Genomic DNA, 19931 nt, shown 5'->3' on the forward strand with positions numbered 1-19931 from the left:
TTCTATGCATGCGTCTTCGAGACATAAGCGCCTTCGCAAGATTCACAAGGATATATGTTATCTTTGGGTCTCCAATGTTTTTCAAAGCTTCGAAAGGATTTCTATATATGGCCTTTTTAGGTCCCAAATACCTCTTAAAATTTCCACAAGGAATGTCTATGCGTGGCTTTTTGAGTAGCCAATGCCTCTGAAAATCTCATAAGAATTGACTTCATCCATGGCATCTCTGTGACTATCTGTTAACACTGTGGGGAACCAGAACGGGTTTTGTCATGGCCGCGAGATACTGCCTTTTGCTTTTCTTAGCGTAGCAGCGCTCGAAGCAAATGAATACCAAATGAAACGATGATGCTTATGTTTAAAATTGTCACTGAGGATGAATCTCATCCCTTGTTAAGTCATAAATATTGTTCCGTCATACTTTAAATCTATTCAGTACCATGCATCTTGAAAACAGACTCAGGTAGACCAAGGTCTTACCGTTGAACATTTTTCTGTTGTCTAACGTCTATCTCGGCATTAGCTAAATACAATGTCTCAACGGACTTAATATAAGTTTTTTAACTTGTGCCAAATCCCTTTTGTACTGTAAAATTGCTAATAAAATATGTTTAAATCAAAAATTAAATCAAACAATGTCTCAAAGTTTTGTAGAAGTTGTTTAAAAGAGGAACTGATAATATGAAAACACTGAAGACAGAAAATGCACTACGGCATAACATGTTTTAAGTACACATTTGTTATAATGAAAGTAGGTGGAATGCCTCATATCATAAGACTTTTATTAAGATGGACAAATATTTCTAAAACCATTTGAGTAAAGTTTGAGTGGAAGAAAAGGAAAGAAATCAACTGGAAGACTTCAACAACATTTATTTGGACAAACGTAAAAACAGACCTGCTGTTTTCAATAAATAAGACAGACAATACAGATTCACATTACACATAATAAATAACAATACATAACATGTACGATACATAAAACAATATAACTGATAGTGTTAATTTAATAGTCATCAGTAAAATACAACGTTGATACATCTGGCAAGAAATTTCTAGATCTAAAACAGAACCATCAGCCAATGAAAGCAGATCTTAGTACTTCAGATAAGCTACTGATCTTCAACATTAAATAACGGTTGATGTGATTGGGGGACAAAATGAAACTGTAATTAATTAATTAATTAATAATTAAAATACAATCAACAGTAAAGTGCCTCTGAAAATTATTGAATACTCCATAATTCAGAAAATGTGACAAGAAATATTTTAATTTTTTCCCACTACTTTGGAATCTCATTACACTATGGTGCAATTCACTTAGGCATTACAGTAACAGTAAACTGTCTTAAAATGTAATTTTCCGATACACATCTACGAGGGTATATATCCACATTGTCCTCTTTATTGTACTGTACCTATAGACCAATATGGTAACCCTTTGGGTTTGCCCCTCAGCAACTCCAACCCCTTCTTTTGATCAGCTCAACCTTCGTACAATTCTGAATTCCTACCTATTCAATCTGATTAAAATCATATCAGTACTGGAGCGTAGAGTATCAGAGCGTAATCAAAGATATGATTTTAATCAGATTGCTACCTATTGAGATTCTAGCAGTCAAATGTGAACATTTGAAAGTAAATTTAACATCGCAGAAGTTGTTAAAATAAATATAACCAAATTGTCCTCTTCTTGCACCTCCCATATAAAGGCAAACAATTGTCCTCTTCTTGCACCTCCCATATAAAGGCAAACATGTGCCTAACTATTTGTACTTTATCAATCCTTAAATCAAACTTCTAATCAATGGTTATAGGAACTTGTTTGGCGTTAGATGGATGAAGACTGATGCAATGCTAGGTTATAAGCTCACCTTGGTCCTTCAGAGCAGGTTGGTTTTAAATATTTGTATTGTTTGAGTTTACCTTTTAAAGGAATCTGATACACCTGCCTCCACAGTCTCTATATACCTAAGCAGAACAGAATAGGACAGGACAGGAATTCTTTCAGTGAAGGGACGAAAAAAAATGTTGCTATTGTACGTTTCTTTTAGAGAGTTAATTTCTATATTTTCACGATTTGTCAACATGTAAATAGTATCATTTTCTTACCTCAGCTTGGAACCTTATTAGGATTTCTAGTAGGAAATTTAGAATTTGATGGGCAGGCGACAAACAAATGGACCACAATCATTGTAATGAAATCTATGGAATGGTTTGAAATTTGACCAACCCCTTTGAAATTTGAAACTCTTGAACCAACAGAGACGAGTATCATTTGGAATATTCTTTTGCCTTCAGTTTCTAAAATCGGTTTGGTTGATATTTACCTAATAACCTGTATCTCCTTCATCATCGATATGACCTTTGAACTTTGAGCACTGAAGTCAGAGATCAATATGATTGGTCATGTCCTGATCACTATGATTGGTTATATTTTGCCTTTGAACCTTGCCACTGTCTTCAATCTGATTGATTATTTGTTGACCTTTAAGCCTTGAGCACATAACCCTCATTCTCTCAGGTTCATTATTTGACCTTTGAACCTTGAGCACCCAGTCCTCAATCTCTCAGGTTCATTATTTGACCTTTGAACCTTGAGCACCCAGTCCTCAATCTCACTGGCTCACTATTTGACCTTTGAACTTTGAGCACTGTCTTCAATCTGATTGGTTCATTATTTGACCTTTGAACTTTGAGCACTGTTTTCAATATGATTGGTTAATATAATTACCGGCGGTAGTTGACTTTTGAATCTTGAGCCCTCAGTCTAGGATCTGATTGGTTCATTAGTTGACCTTTGAACCTTGAGATATCAGTCTGAGGTCTGATTGGTGACTAATTGTCCTTTAATCTGTATGATCCCTGATGAAGTGTCCATGTCTGTAGACGGTTGCTCTAGTTTGACCATTGTGTCTTCCTCGACTTTATCCTCTACCTTGTCCTCTACACGGTCCTCTGTACCATTCTGTACCACATCCTCCATCATCTCTATATCCTCAGTCTTTAGGGACGGGTCCTTACTAGGGGTAGTTGAACTGTCGTCTTGGTCATTTCTACAACACATTTAATTTTGAAATTATTAAATTCTTAGAATATTTCTCAAAATATTCTTCAAATCTCAATTAGAAAATTAACACATACTACATCCATGTAGATAAAGCTAGGACTTGATAGTCTACTCAACATACAAAGGTCAATATATTGGATACAGTGACTTATATTTTGAATAACAAATATGTCTATGGAAGATATAGCATGTAAAAAATAACATATGTGAAATGATAGTTAGAACAGATGATGATCACAGAGCTTTCAGGTAAAGGAAAAATCGGACATAAATATGTATGATATCACAAACAGGTCAACAAAATTCATTGAAATAATTTGTTTTGGAAAGGAAAACACTATATTTTTATATCCTTATACTAGTGCATATACTATGTACACATGTATCTGTAGGATTCCAAATAATTCTAAGGCTGAGATGCTTATCCTATTTTGGCATATTCCATATTTGGGTATACATTCAATATTTGGGCATACATTCTCTATTTTAGGATATCATACTGTATATTCCCTATTGGGAATACATTCGTTATTTGGACATAAATTTACTACATAGGTATACATTCCCTATTTGGGCATACATTCCTTATTGGGCACACATTCCCTATTTGGGCATACATTCCTTAGTTGGAAAAGCATTCCCTACATATGTAGGCATACATTCCCTATTTGGGCATACATTCTCTATTTAAGCATTCATTCCCTATTTGGGTGTAATACATTTCCTATTTGGATATAATATACATGTATTTCCTATTAGGGTATTATACATTCCTTATTTGGACATACATTCCCTACATAGGCATACATTCCTAATTGGGCATGCATTCTCTATTTAAACATACATTCCTTATTTGGGTATAATATATTTCCTATTTGGGTATAATACATTTCCTATATGGGCACAAATTCCTTATTTGGGTATACATTCCTTATATAATCAATTTGTTTTGTATCTATACACTATATCTGATGATATATAAACAAGCTTACTCTGAGTTAGGTGTTGTGACGCTGGTTTTCAGCGTCCTGATGATGATATCCCGATGTCGCGTCTGCATGTGTCGTATAAGCGTGGCTTCCTTAACAAATTGGCGACTACAATGACCACAGGTCAGCATGGACGTCTGTAGGTGGATGTTTCTCATATGTCTGTTCAGGTCACCTGTAGACACAAATATTGTATTGTATATAAATACCATATTTACTGAAAGCGTCATTTGCATTCTGTGCAATGTACAAATGACATTTTATTCAAACACAATTGTGCAAAGGGAAGTAACTCTTTTACAAAGACTTGAAATCTAGGAAAATGTAGTACTTATCTTTTATAGCACTGTCCTTGTTTGTCAAGCTAAATTTTGACTTACTAGCAAGACAGATTTTGATTGATATCTCACTAATGACAAACTAAAATTTTAAATTGGATAGATAGATAGATACAGAATATTTTTTATACTGATACCAGATTTTTAATTATAATTTATAAATATAAGTTCTCTTTGTTTGAAATTAAGAAAAAGTTGAGATAGTTATGAATGGAGTAGGAGATTAGGAAATTGTTAACTTTTAAAAAAATCATCACTCATGATCGTGTCTAGTGAAGTAGGTGTATATTATGGTGTATTTAAATAAAACATGCCTTACCTGACTGGTAGAAGTTTTTTGAGCAGTAAACACATTTGAATGTTTTCTCCTTCTTATGAAAGCGCATGTGAACCACAAGATCACTCCTCCTTATGTAGCCTTGAACACAGAACAATGATAGATATTAACTCATGCAGTGAACAATGTATCATTAGAAATCTAGTTTTCATCCTATGTACATGTATATATATATATATATATTATATATATAAGTCACTCTTATAACTGCTTAGGCCAAAAAAATATATGTCTGTTTAGGGTTACCCCACCTGCCCTTATTTTTACCCCCGAACCTAATTTTTCCCCCAATTTTCAACGGAAAAAATTAAAATTCGGGATTTCGATCTCGGACTCCAGTTCTTGCCATTACTTTAGAGTGAAAGACACTAAAAAATAAAAAAAAAAAAAAAAAAAAAAAACAAAAACGGACCCATAGCGGGTACTACGTTTTTGTATATTATAGAGCCATCTGACAATGTGGGTAGACATTCAATGATTGATTGTGTTACTTGATGAGCAAAAATTACACCATGTTCTCTTCAAAATATGTTACCCTCACAAAAACATGATGTAACCATCAATACCTTCCTGCAAGGGCAGATAACTCTGTAATATCCAAATACTGAGCAGGGATCCAGTTTACCCTTGACTTTTATATAATAAGCAGATTCAAATAAAATCACCATTTCTCAGAAATCTGAAGAGTCAAAACTTATGACAAATAGACATATGCTTCAAACCCAGGAGTCAAATCTTATTTTTGGGAGTCAAAAACATATTCTCAGGAGTCTACTGGATGTCCTGTACTTAATATCTTATGAAAAGTTATTTTCTTTATTGTACAAAATAAAATTGTAAAAATTTTTTTTTTTCTCTCAGCTTTAAATATATCAGAATTTTTTCAAGAAATGTATTATATTAAATTAATGAACTAACCTCTTCCACACTCATTACATCGGAATGGCTGTTCATTCGTGTGTATTAACATGTGCCTCTTCATGTCACATCGCTGGAGGAACAGTCGGCCACATTCCTGACACTTGTAACGGTAGTCATCCTGTTGATAAACACACAAATTATACAACATATAACTGTATACACATTCATGTCATTTGACTCTCGGAAAATTTTCTTAAGTTATCACGTTCACAAAGTCAAATCAAATAATTATAGTAAAGGGCAATAGCTCACTTACTAGGTATAATTAAATTATTTCTGAATTTTGAGCTGTTACGGGATATTAAAATTTAGCTATATAGGCTACCTACAAAGTTTCGGTGAATATTTACCAAGTTATATTATAATGTCCAAAGTCCAACAATAACAAAGCAAAGACCAAATATTTTGACTCAAAATACAATTTAAAAATCATGTTTTATGTCAAACCTGCATTACTCAAATCCCGAAAGTGTTTAGTTGGTCCTAACCAAAATTTGCACTTTATCTTCAAAAATACTGTACCTAGAAAACTTGGATAACTGAAAACATCACTATCCAAATAATGATATTTCAGCATGGGACTAATTCATGTACCAACTGATACCCCATAACGTTTGTGTGGTATTGGCTATAATATCTCCAGTGGTAATAAAACGTAGTGCAAGAAATAACTCAAAAGATTATTTCATGATGTTGAATCCAATAATACAAACCTTTGTATTAACAGTATGGATCATCCGATGCCGGGTGTAGTTGCCATAGCGATTAAATGAGGCGCTACAAAGATCACACCGATACTCGTGCCGAGTACCACCCTGGGCTACCACAGGAGTAGACTCGTCCAGGTTAGAAGTCTCTTTCAACTGTTCCAGTTCCACATGTGGAATAACCTTTACTGCTTCCTCAATGTTCTGTGAATTCTGTGCTACCGGAACACTTGTGAAAGACTTTGAGGTATCTTGACCTTGGCTAGAGGTGAAAGATGAACCAAGATTCACCTTAATCGGATTCAGCTGCATGACTTTGCTGACATCTAACTTGTTTTGAACTTGCATTGGTACAGATGTTAGGCTTGTGGTCTGCACATTGTTGGTCTTGCCACGTAATTTAGAAGAAATATTTGGTTCCAATATAGATACATATTTGACTTGTGAAGAGTCACCAGACGAGCTGTTTTGAACTGGGGTTGTCGGACTGAATTCTGAAGCGTGGTCTGAGCTTGTTGGGCAAACTATCGGGGCTTTTGCCGTGCATGGTTGAGTATTTGCATCTCCTGAAACATTTTTGTGGTCAAGAGGTTTATTTCCAAGTGAGGTTGAGGTTCCGAGTCCACTTTTATTCCTACAATCAAATGTCATTGATATTGTCTTACCATATATCACAATTTTTGTGTTTTTTCGTCCTGCGAGTTTTAAACTATCATTTTCTTGGTTTCCCTCCTCAGAATTAACTGCAATTCCAGTTTCCTTGTCCTTCCTACCATCAGCTTTCGCAGAATGGATTTCTTGGCTACTTCCAGTGTTACTGACGCTAAGCAGGGAATCAGTTAATGTTTGAGAGACTGCCCGACCAGTTGCTGTAGATGTGGACGATTGAACAGGGAAACTAGTACTGGTAATTGCTGTAAGTAAATTGGGTTGTGGCACGATCTTCTTCAACAAATGGTCTGAGGTAGTCAAATTTGAAGATGCTGCACAAGATGGTTGCAATGTATTGTTTGCATATAAAGAGTTTCCTGTACTAAGTGTATTCACAGATGATTGAGTCAAAGGCGTGTTTCCTTGTAACTGGTTCGTAACAGGCTGCAGGACTAAAAGATTTCCTAATAAAAACGCTGACGATGAACCCGACTGAAGGTTTATCAGTTCTTGAACAGTCTTCGTGGCGTCAGTTGAGCACTGGTTAGAACTGACCGGCAGTTTCTGACCGCCAGAACTGGACACACCAAGGACTTGGTTAGTACCCTGTTGCTGGACCAGATTTAAAGGTATTATTTTAGAATTATTGGTTTGCTGTGATCCCTGCTGAAGAAATTGCCCATTTTTCTGGTTAGCCGACAGAAGCTGTGCTACCGTCGAGTCACTGGTGGTTGGTCTGGCAGACGTGAGAAGCTGAAGTTGCTGGAGATTCCCTATAGGTACAACCTGTACAGCCTGGAGATTCGGGAGAATTGAAGTGAGAGGTAGGGTAGGGATGGTATTGATATTGGCACGAGATGGCGTGGCCTGCTGTTTTAGGTCCGGATTTCCCTCTAGAGCCGCGTTAAGTATACTGTATCCCTCACTGTTTTCCTCTGTAGTACCATCACTAGTGATATCAGTGACAGAATTTTCAATTGGGAAATCTGCAGCTGATACCAAATCATTTGCAGGACCCAGATCAAGCTTAAAATCGGCTGCGGAGAGATGTTTGTCATTGGTGTCATGATCTGTACAAGACCTTGAAGGAGGCGAAACCTGATCCAGCACAAGTAAATGATGAACTGCTTCTGTATTTGTACCTAAGTTTAACTTATCTGACAATTCCGTGCTTGACGATACAAAATCGTTCTCCTCCAGGTTTGCTGTCTCCGACAAACTTGCACCTGAGGACACAAAGTCATTGTCCTCAAGATTTGATGTCTCGGCAAAATGCAGCTCCATTCCACAGTTGATATCCATTTTGGAGAATTTTGGTTCCTCTTCTATTCAAAATTAGACACCATTAGGGTTGTCATGTAACCTGTAAAAAAAAATATATTTCGATATTAATTATAAGAACAGGTACTGAGAATATATTCATATTTACATACAATCAATCCTGCCTTAGCTACCACCTTTGTATAAAGACCATCTGCTTGATAAGACCGCTTTCTTAGGGTCCCAAATGATCTGGGGTATCAAGGATGGTGACCAGGTAGCCCAGCTAGTAGAGCACTCGGCTAGTGTTCAGAGGTCCTAGGTTCAAATCCTGGTCTTGCCACTACATTTTCAGCTAGTAAAGCATTCGGCTAGTGTTCAGAGGTCCCAGGTTCAAATCCTGGTCTGGCCGCTACATTTTCAGCTGGTAAAGCATTCGGCTAGTGTTGGGAGGTCCCAGGTTCAAATCCTGATCTGGCCGCTACATTTTCTACTCTCTTATTACAGAATTGGCAAGCTACATGTGTGAAGGCCTGTTTCAGTCAACTGGAGTATGTGCACTTACCAGCTGGTAGTGAAGACAGCCTTAGCTGGTAGAGGATCGGCTAGTGTTCGGAGGGCCTGGGTTCAAATCACAGTCTGGCAACTACATTTTCTCCTCTTTTAATTGTTACATATGATATATGTAACAGGGTGAGAGTAGTGTGTCGCCAGCCTGGCTCGAACCCACGACCCTGGACTTACTGGTCTGTCACTTTACCAACTGAGCTAACGGGAAATTCCCTCTAGTGTGAAGCTAGAAGCCTAAGAAGGTGACTGTATCACTATGTAAAATTAAAACCTGCTACACTACTCCACCCTTTCAAACGTGTTCGCCCCCGGGGTGAACACAGACCAACCTAGGTTCTATCTCAATCTTGTATAGCTTTTGTTTGGAGACATGGTCTACGGTACCAAATGTGACAGGGCGAGAGTAGTGTGTCGCCAGCTGCGCTCGAACCTGCGACCCCAGACTTACTGGTCCGCTACTCTACCGACTGAGCTAAAGGGAAATTCCCTCTAGCGCCAAGGTAGAAAGCCACCGAATCACTAGGAATGTTAACAAATAGCAACCCACAGGTACCTAGCTCGTTTAAAAATATGATGCAGTGCATAATTTATCTCATACATCATATCAGGTCTTACATATATATGTATCGGACCTAGCACAATTGTAAACATCATATTTTAAACGAGCCAGGCACCTGTGCCTTTTAGTTAAACTCATGTGTTCTGTTGTCTGCTGTAACATTATAGGCATTATAAAAGTCGATCTGATCATGATAATATTGCGTGTTGTTGACATACCCGCTTTATAGGGTCTACTCTAAAATAGCCGTTTATTTCTGTTTTTAGGCCTAAAGGAGCTTGGTAACATAGTGTATCGCGTTTGACAGCAGCACTCTCTGTCCGACATTGAGATAAGAGATTACAAACAGAACCGTCACACTGAATCGTTCCTAATCGACATACCAATTTTATATGATACCATAACATCACAACATTGCATCGACATTTTCCACGTGGGTGACTCCACAGCAGGAACCGGACAGTCTGACAGGTGCATGGCTTTGTTTATGTTTCAACTTCGCGGAGATGGTGTTTGACAGCCGTCCCGGCCATTGCACAGAAAAAGTAGTTTGAATTGCGTAGTAATATAAATGTCCATATTGTTATCAATTTTGATGTTGTATTTTTTTCTTCAAAATAATCATCTGAGTCCTTTATGCGAACAACAAACAATATTTCCATGATCATTATGTATAATTAAGTTTTTATTAATAGTTTATTTTGTCTATTGTTTGATAACTATATACTATAGCGGTAGGATTTATGTAAATTAGAGTGAACAGGTTTACTAGACTTGCTATAGTCATAGTACTCGTGCGCACCTGTAAAGGCTACAAGAAACAAGATCTATGTACATTAAAACCGTCATTAAACTTAAGATATAAAACGAAAATATACCGACTGACAAATCATATTGGAAGCATAAATATGAGTACCCTAATCAGTAAAAACACTAGCGCTAGATTTTTTTTCCAAAGATTGTCGGAAATTTTCCGAGATGCTGCGATTGGATTGGGAAGCTTGCCGGAAATAATTCCCGATGTGATTTTTTTTTTATCTAGACCTAAATATCGTCTGAAATGGTCTTTGGATCTAGAAAACCTGTTATATCCAGTAGATTTTAAATATTCTCAGATCCGAGTGGACAGGTAGAGGCAGGGACGAATTGTTTTGAAATTAATATACCCGGCCCCCTCAATAAGGATCTACCGGGTACATGCATATATGTACATTGTATGTACATTCTACACGAAATACAGTACGATATACATGTATGTTTCTGTGATTTACTGTATTATAGTAGTGACGGTCCATTATATATAGTGACGGTCCATATCATAACAAAGAAACACCATCTAGAAATAATAAGGATATACTTTCTAGATATATTTACATCATTTAGACACTCTATTTATAGACGGAATAAATAGTAATGGACCTAATATACTGACCCTTGCGGTATGCCATGACCAGCGTTTGAAGTTTTAGGAAACTGCATATGCGATGACTGACATAGTTTTCGAAACAATTTTAAACCACTCCATCAACAATATCATTAGCTAATTTCGCATTTAGTTCATCATATGTATCACACTTCGAAGCACAAAAGACAAAATTATCTGTTTGTATTTTTTTTTTTCAAGATTTTCATATGAAATATTTTAATAAACGAATTGAAAAGATAACAGTTATATACAATTTTACCACTTCTAGACGGTCAAAACCTTCACTATAACTGAGTATGTATTTTTCGTTGTTGTTGTTTTTTTTCTAATTGTTATTTTGGATAGCGAAACGCCAGCCATGGATGCGGCTGAGACTTTTTTTTATTTAGTAATCTATTGTTTATGTATAGAATTCTAACTATTTCGACTCATAACACTTGAGATAACTGTCATCCCAAAACTACTGAACCTGTTGAATGAATCAATGGTATTCGGTGCCGTGCCTATTGATGATAAATATGGTGATTTATCAATGAAGGATTAATCACATTAGCCCCTGGTCATCATTCCATGTGGTCATTTTTGCTTGTTTACATACGTTGACCACTATACACAGCCCGCGGTCTTTGGTACAATTTGTGGTAATTCAGGAATCACAATACTACAGCTATAGTATATTGGTTAACCTCACAGGGATTTGGCACGAATTTCCAAGCAATGATCAATATATATATGTGTTCTACGTCGTATTTACATAAATATTATATATCCATTTGTCAAGTCCCTGTGATTTAGTATTACCTTATACGACATTTTGCACAGGGACATGTGTACGTTTCCTACTAAGTTAAACATTTAGTACCTATATGCACTGCCACTTTGCACACCGCATGCATGAGAGGCCGCCCTTACATGACCCTGGCTGTTACTAGGACGTCAATTAATCAAACAAACAAACAAACAAATATACTGGTACTTTACACAGGGACACGTAAAAAGCCTGTTCAAAAATACGTTCATAATTGATACAGATGTCTTGCAATGTTTAATCTTACAGCATTTAAATACAATATCTTTTATAATTTTAGACACACAAAAATATTACAGATACCACTGACTCAAAAGATTTATAGTAAGCTAGTACTGTTTACTATATTATGAAAGATACTTTGTGGTATTTAGAAACCACTGAGATTACTTAAACTTTGCATGCTATAAAACATCCAGTAGTTTCGGTATAGTTAAAGATGTGGTACGTATATGTATGAAATGACCATTATCAGACGTTATCAGACGATAATGGCATTAAAATAAAAATAAACAGATTCAAGAGAACATTTCTTTAGTACTTTTTTAAAATCCTGTCGACAGCCAAGGTTATAAAGCAGCGTTAGGACAAGCGAAGTTCTCGGAGGTAAAATCACCGCTGTACAGACTACCACAGACTACCACATTATTGGGAAGCATCGCGGTGTCATGAGCAAACGATTTGAGAATTTAACATGTCTATACCTGTATGTTATGTAATGGTGCTATCATTAAAGTTTTATTTGAGATGTTTTCTATATTGAACTACACCGAAAGAATGTCCAATCAGCGATTCACAAAACACAGTTAGAATATACATGTATGTAAATGACAGAGTGCGCATCGGCCGGGATCCCATCCCATACTCGTAAAAGATGAACATATAAGTTTACATATAAACATTTTTAACAGCGAGGGAGAGGGAGGGTTGACACTACTTAAATCACGCTGGAATAATCATCGACTGTCAAAAATGTTTCAATATCTAATTATCGCCATCCAAGATTTTAAATAAATCCCTTTTGTATACATTAATTGAGCGGATAAGGAATCAATAAATTGATCCATTTAAATTGATGCCGTTAATAACATATTATCATAGACATAAGATATCGTATGTAACTTATGACCTGGTGACATCTGACTAACATCGTAAATTTTTTTGTGTATTGGACAAATTACAGGCATTGAAGAGATCAATTCATCACCTGTCCGACTTTCTGCGACGCCGATCAATCACTGGCTGTAACATGTGACACGGTTAATTAATAAGTCACGGGCGAGAAACTGACTGTATCTTCGGCTATGCGAGTTTTGCTACTTTTTTGTATCATATATTTTATGTGTATTGCCACTCGGGCCTTTCGGAGACCACACAGCTTGGCGGAAAGGTCCTAGTTAGAATTTTTTTTATATCTCTTTGAAATCGAATCTGTTGTTTGTAAGGACAATGCCTCTTTATTGCAAGGATAGTTTTCATGGACAATTTGTTTGTTTTGTTCGAGTTGTTTATTTTTGTTTTACGTTTTTAACAGCCAGGGTGATTTTAGGATATCGTGTCATGGCTTTCAGGTTGAAGGAAACCCGATGGAAAAACATCGACTGAAAGTCTACCTCAGTATTTGGCAATGAGTTTCAAGTACTGCGATGTTTATAATTTCAAGGTGCTAGTTTTAAACATCCATTGACAAACAGTAATTTCTATTTGAACAGCAAAGATGGTGGCCTGAATAGTAAGCTGTGAATTGTTTCCTTGTAGCCAAAAACTTTGAAGACTTTTTCTCTCTCTTCTAATCAAGATGTTGTTACACGTACGTAGAACAATAAATAATTGTTTATACTCCAATGAATTAAATTATTCCAAGGTCCTTAAAGGTCCAAGTTCGGCCTTCAAACAATGGAATTAATTATGAAATCAGGAAGTAGAAAAAAGTACACCTTCTCAGCCATTGACAAACCATTAGTCGACATAACTTGGGACAGTCCTTTATGACGTCACGACATTTTGTTGTGTACCGTTACCGCAGACGATGGAGCCGGAGGCGGGAAACAATTCCACCAATACCGTCCCTGTATACCCGAGAAGGCCAGTCAACAATTTCCGGGTGTAACGGCGTAAACTGAAGATAGCGATTCATCATTGGACAATTTTATGCCGATCAATCACTTACCTGGCCAACATGACAGGTGAGAGTGCCTTCCTAGCACGCGATGGCTAGAGTCACTGGGTGGAAATCTTCATCTGACATCACCAGGTGTCGGCTGCTCATCAGAAACTCTACGTGCGTCGAGGCTATATAAAAGGTATGATATTACGAGTTCATTCATTTCGAAACGTTTTCGACGAGGATTAACTATATTCTGTTCACAAGGTAGGGCCATTCTAATTAACAATTATTGCAGTCGAATAATTTTCCGGAGGATATTCAACAAAGTTACATAATTTTATGGATTATTATTTAATATTGAAATATGTATTTGTAATTATTCATGGAGGCAGGTGCAATACAATTGCAATTATTCTACATGTATATGAAATATTTCAATGTTGGATAACGGCAGTTTGTATCCATGTATGTGCTATAGAATGGGCATCTTTAAAATTTGCATAAACGGAAAAGATGGACAATATTTGATATCTAAACTTGGTGTAACATGATTCAGCTCAAACATATGGATACGAATTCTGAAGATTTATGAAAATTTAATCGCACAGTAGTATCATGATAATTACATGAATATAATTAGACCTAAATAGCCTATGTTGTATATACTTATAATACATATTCATTATATTTTTCTAGAGTAAATTATTTTGGATTAAACAGAAACTATTTTTTTATCATTATCATTAACTTTTCCATAATGAACACTATTTTTTTTTTGTATTTTGACGCAGTATGCATAGTTTTTTTAAAAAGTTGATGTCTACAACTTTTACATATTTAGAGACAGAGACTTAGTAGTGGAAATGAAAAAAAAAAGATTGGCCAGCTGGCCTATGAGCATTCTGCATACAGCTTCTTTCTCGTTCGCAGAATTTTAATTTAGACAAATATTTTATAGCTTTTATTAACAATATATAAACTTCAAACCATTTTGTCAGTAAACACCACTTATCAACAAATCTGTACATACTCGGTCACTTCTTCACGTGGCGTTTTATAACGGTGACGAATTTAGCCGCGGGACACTAGTTGGAATGGTCACGTGGTTGATAGGAAGGAAGGTGTGAATATCTAAATTACGAAATGACCATACGGAATGAAAGGAAGTGAAAAATGAAACGCATGGGAATAGTATTATTTTTTTTCGTAATACAATTTTAAAATAAACACATATTTATCTATGGAACACATATATAGATTTAAAAAATATATATAATTTAGTTATCATCAATAATTTTGTCTTGTCCTCAATCTATTGGTCATGGTGGCTTAGTGGTTAATGTGTCTGATATTTGTCCTCCTTCTCTTCTTCACAATGGCGGAGTGGTTAACGTGTGTGACATTTTACTAGCAATATCTCTTGTTACCAGTAGCTGATTTGTTTAGATGTCTGACAATCACTGACCCTCCATCATTTGGTCATCACTGGTCCTCCATCATTTGGTCAAGAACCAATATATTTGTTTCATGTCATCAATTCTTCATTTTATTACAGGTCAAGGTCACCATGCAGATCCTCGTGCTGATGGTTGTAGTTCTGGTCCAGTTGACCGCTGGACAGAACACCGGCAATGATCCCTTCGCTATGTTCAACACAAATACAAACAGTCTCACTTCCGGTGGGGCATCAAACACATTTTCCCAACCAACATCACCAGATGCAGCAGCAACCAACACGTTCGGTCAGCAACCAGCGCCAAACCAGAACCAGTTTGGTCAACCTCAGCCAAATAATGGTCAGCCTCAGGCCACACAGTTTGGTCAGCAAAATCAGTTCAATAATCAACAAGCACAACCAGGCCAGCCAGGTATACCAGGTCAGCCAGGTGCACAGCCCAACAACCAGTTCAATGGGAACAATCCCACCATGGCCTTCCAACAGCCGCAGTTCGGACAGCAGCAAAACGCCTTTGGTAATCAGCCAAATACCATGAATCAGATTGGTGGACAGCCTGGCGCCAACTTCAATGCAATGGGAAACAACGGAATGGGAAACAACGGAATGGGAAACAACGGAATGGGAAACAATGGAATGAACCCCATGAACCCCATGAACCAACAACAACAACAACTTACACCTGACCAGGCTTTCTTAGCGGCAGGACAATGGAACCAGCCACAGTCACAACAGAACAATGGTAAGACAATACCCTTTATTCATTGTCTTTTGTACAATTCTTATGGCATGACTCTTAAAATCAATGGTAATATTGTCTTTTGTACAATTCTTATGACTTGGCACAGAGAACAATGTCAATATTTGTAACCTCGTTCTTTATAACATCCTCAAGTCGACGTCTTTTCATGAGATAATGTACATATATTTGATTTTCTTCTGAACAGGTAGAACCATGTTCTCCAGCTTTGACCCCAACAATCCAGTTCCGTTCCAACAAAGAGGAACTCAGCAGAACGTCTTCGCCGGACCACAACAAGGACCTAACAGCTTCCTGAGCTTAGGAACTCCCGGAAACGACTTGAACACATTCCAGGATAATAACCTTCCTGTCGGAGAAGTGGACAACATCCGGTTTGGAATTGGGCCAAACCAACAGCCATTCCGCATGGACGTTGGATCCGTGAATTTCGGGGGACAAGGCCCACAACAGCCAAACCCAGCCGCTGGTGGCTTATCACCTTTCGCACCCTTTGCTGACCAGTCGGCATTTGGCGGTATGCAAGGCCCAGTGGTCGGAGGAATGCCAGGTATGATGATGCCAGGTGGTGCTGGAATGCCGCTAGGAGGAATGCCAGGCGGATTTGACAGTGGATTTGGTGGATTTGGAGGACCTGCGCCTCAGGGATTCGGATCATTCCTCCCACCACCACCACCCTCTGGCGGCGGAATATTCAGCCGACTTTTCGGAGGTGGCGGTGGTGCCGGTGGCGGTGGATTTTTCTCTAGTCGTATGTAGCTTTCTAGCGTTTAAAGACTGTTTTTATTTAATTATTTTATCATTTAAACGTTTTAATCAAATAGAATAAAAGTTATCTTTAATTTCACTATGTGGATTTGTCTAAATGACGTCATCTTGTCGGTTAAAATAGACTTCTCGACTTTTTGTAAAGATTTTTTTGGCAGTTTTATACTCTAATTTTCCACCTTACACGACTAAAAGTACATTTTAATTCATAATTATTTACGGTTTCCATTTTTGTTTATTTACAGTTTTCGGGAAGAAGAAGTAAGAACCAACGACAGAACGGATATTTGCTGGACAAGATTTTCTGCCCTGTCGCCATTGAAATCCCGCGTGAACTCGTGTATCAAATAAATGGAATAATATTCGGGACATTATATAGGGATGACTTTAATTTCAAAATTAAAATTTATGAAGATCACAAAACTGGATTGAAGATACTGATATAGATTCTCAAGACAAACCTTTATCACAAATATCCAAAATACCATTGCTTGCTTGTGCTGGTGATGTTTCAAGTAAAACTTTGTAAATAGTGTCTTGGAAAAAAGATAGAAACACTCATTAAGCAATACTTTGAAGCTTTATATACTTTTGTAATTTCAGCTGCACACAATTATTTAAAATCTTGCCCGTTATTCTATAAGCTGGTGAAGGTTTGCAGCTCTCGTAAGTTTTCAGTTTAAGAATACTCTCATGTCTGTGTCTTTAGAAACGACAACTGGGAGGTGTCCCAGCAAGCTACATTTATAAAAACATAATCGCAAAGAACTAGAATTAGCGGATGACTCGCTGTCAAATTCGCACAAAATAAATGAAAATAATCGTGTACCCTACAACAGAAAATAGTTTAGACTTAGTTTATAAATCAAGCTACCAAGATTTTACGTTTTAAACGTTTTCATGATAGGCTATACGATATTTAAAAATATTATTTACCCTTCCAGCGCTGTGATAACCCTGTGTCATTAGTCCCATATAGAAAACATTTTTCCAGTTGTGACATGGTTACCATGGTGATTGGAGCATTTTTGTGAACAAACTCACAGGGACCTGACACGAATTTTCAACCAACGGTATACATATTTCAAAAGTATATATATACCATTGGTTGAAAATTTGTGCCAGGTCCCTGTGAAATAACCACATGTAATTCCTTTTCGCAGCACGTAGATACTGTTGCAACATTGCACATTTATAATTCAGAGCTGTGCCGCGAAACTTGCTAAAACAAAGCTATTATTGAAATAATCTAATTGAAATTAGACTCGTAGTCCGCTCCATTACGATAACTCTACGACACGCTCAAATATGAGAGCGTCTCCAAATCTAATTTCAATTAAATTGTTATTGAAATATATACGTTTACGGTACAGTATAGTTTTCATTTCTTCTTTAAAATTGTTGTGATTTGTTTGTTCTTTTTGTTGTAATAAAATTTTTAATCGTTCCACACACATGGTGCAGTATTTATGAATTCTTAACAACTTGAAAACTGTTTTCTCCAATAATCATGATATTTGGCGATTCAACTAAATACCATATCTACCATCAACTCGCATGATGTTGATGTAAGTAACGTTAGATCTACCCCTGGGCTATGTCATAGTGAACCGTCAGGAGATGAGAAGAATAGTGATGTACGCTTTATTGGCTTTGAAGTTATGTAATTTTCAATTAAAGTCTCTATAAGCTTGTGATTGATCAGGGTTTTTTTCCTGAAATGTCTTCAGTCTTGCTATAACAAATCCCATGGAAGAATACAATTGACATTGATAGAAACCGCTGGTTCACCACAGCTAGACAATACCCATCCTCGATACCCCAGAGGTTCCGATCACTTACGATCTCTATACCCCTGGACTATCTCATAGAGAAGTTGAAGGCAGCACAGCGGAAAACATTTAACCAATCACAGGCCAGCAAAGATTTCCTTTGAAGACTACAGAGAGACCGACGCCTTACATCAAAGCCACACAGTCAACAACAGTGTACCGTTATACGGCTCTTTTGATGTAGACCAAATGACTAATTTACCTGTTCTGTTGTCTCCAGTTTTACTATGAGATAGTTCAAGGGTGTAGAGATCGTAAGTGATCGGAACCCCTGGAGTATCGAGGATGGACAATACCCTAATACCTAATACCTTAATACTTTGTGGTTGGGCCTATCTATCAGATAGGTGACACGGTCAAGGGTCAAGGTTGTTCTTCTTCACGGAGTCAAAACGCCCATGACAGAGTTGTGAAATTCAATTCGCTACGACGAATCTTTGTTATGTTAATGGCAGAACAATTTCTTGGGAAGGCGTTTGCTTCATGGTACAACACCTACACGTATCTGGGTCACGTTCAAACGAATCCGTTAAGTTGGTGATAAAGTCCCAACACGAATGATCTTGTATTACATAGGGTAACAAATATTTAGCAAGATGACGGGTCAGCTATCAAAGCAAATATTTAAAACTGTATCTCTCAAAACCCGCTAAACTAACCTCATTATAAGATGAACTGTATGTAGCATGCCGAGATGAAGGGTTAAAAGATTTGTTAAAATGAATGACCTTGAACTTCCTCCAAGTTCACGATTTAAGTGTCAAATGGTCAAATTCATTAAACAACTTCTTGTCAATAACCAAGAGTTGTAGAGACCTAATATTGGGCCTGTGGCATGCCAGGATGAAGAGCTACATGAAGAGTTTATTTTAATGAACTACTTTACCTTCATTCAAGGTCTCAGGGGTCAAATTTATTTGATACCAACATTTTCTAATGAAGAGTTCTTAACATACAAAGTCTTAATTGTATGTTTAGGTGAAAAGGTGACGACTTCCAGCTCATTTTTTTTCTTGTATTTAATCTAAAAGTGTATAGTAAACCTTATTTATAAAGAACACGCTTTCAACAAATTATTGGTTAAACGAACTATGTCTAACGAACTATGCTTGTATCGAAATTGTTTTATTGCTCGAGGATTATTGAGTTCGTCTGTACAATAAAACCTGTTTTAGCGACCTCCTCTTTATAAAGATCACCTGTTTATTAAGACCACTTCATTAGGGTCTATATTGGTCAATTTCAACACGATTTGACCTGTGTATAAAGACCACATGTTTATCAAGACAACTTCATTAGGGTCTATAATGGTCAATTTCAACACGATTTGACCTGTGTATAAAGACCACCTGGCTATAAAGACCTTTTTTTC

General features: G+C 36.9%; 2 protein-coding genes across 6 annotated transcripts; one reads left to right on the plus strand and one right to left on the minus strand.

Annotated features, from left to right (window-relative positions):
* Positions 1-856: 856 nt before the first annotated feature.
* LOC138335472 (uncharacterized) lies at positions 857-9934 on the minus strand. Of its 4 annotated transcripts, XR_011210288.1 has the most exons (8): positions 9786-9934; positions 6369-8376; positions 5653-5773; positions 4717-4815; positions 4063-4234; positions 1738-3056; positions 1601-1699; positions 857-1514 (listed from the first exon to the last, which is right to left on the minus strand). XR_011210288.1 is itself a non-coding variant. In XM_069284575.1 (6 exons), exons 2-6 carry the CDS (start codon positions 8313-8315, stop codon positions 2816-2818), a joined length of 2580 nt encoding a protein of 859 aa, XP_069140676.1. In that variant the 5' UTR covers positions 8316-8376; positions 9786-9934; the 3' UTR covers positions 857-2815. The 4 variants fall into 4 exon arrangements, 1 of the variants encoding a protein (XP_069140676.1); XR_011210286.1 differs by having other exon boundaries at positions 857-1699; XR_011210287.1 differs by having other exon boundaries at positions 1601-3056.
* Positions 9935-13796: 3862 nt separating this feature from the next.
* On the plus strand, positions 13797-18421 carry LOC138335474 (mediator of RNA polymerase II transcription subunit 15-like). Of its 2 annotated transcripts, none has more exons than XM_069284579.1 (4): positions 13797-13939; positions 15299-15941; positions 16147-16710; positions 16973-18421. In XM_069284579.1, the coding sequence occupies exons 2-4, from the start codon at positions 15311-15313 to the stop codon at positions 16990-16992; spliced, it is 1215 nt and encodes a 404-aa protein (XP_069140680.1). In that variant the 5' UTR covers positions 13797-13939; positions 15299-15310; the 3' UTR covers positions 16993-18421. The 2 variants fall into 2 exon arrangements, with proteins under 2 accessions (XP_069140680.1, XP_069140679.1); XM_069284578.1 differs by having other exon boundaries at positions 13935-14007.
* Positions 18422-19931: the final 1510 nt, after the last annotated feature.

This window comes from Argopecten irradians, chromosome 11 (assembly GCF_041381155.1).
Source record: "Argopecten irradians isolate NY chromosome 11, Ai_NY, whole genome shotgun sequence".
In the NCBI taxonomy this organism is placed as follows: domain Eukaryota; kingdom Metazoa; phylum Mollusca; class Bivalvia; order Pectinida; family Pectinidae; genus Argopecten; species Argopecten irradians.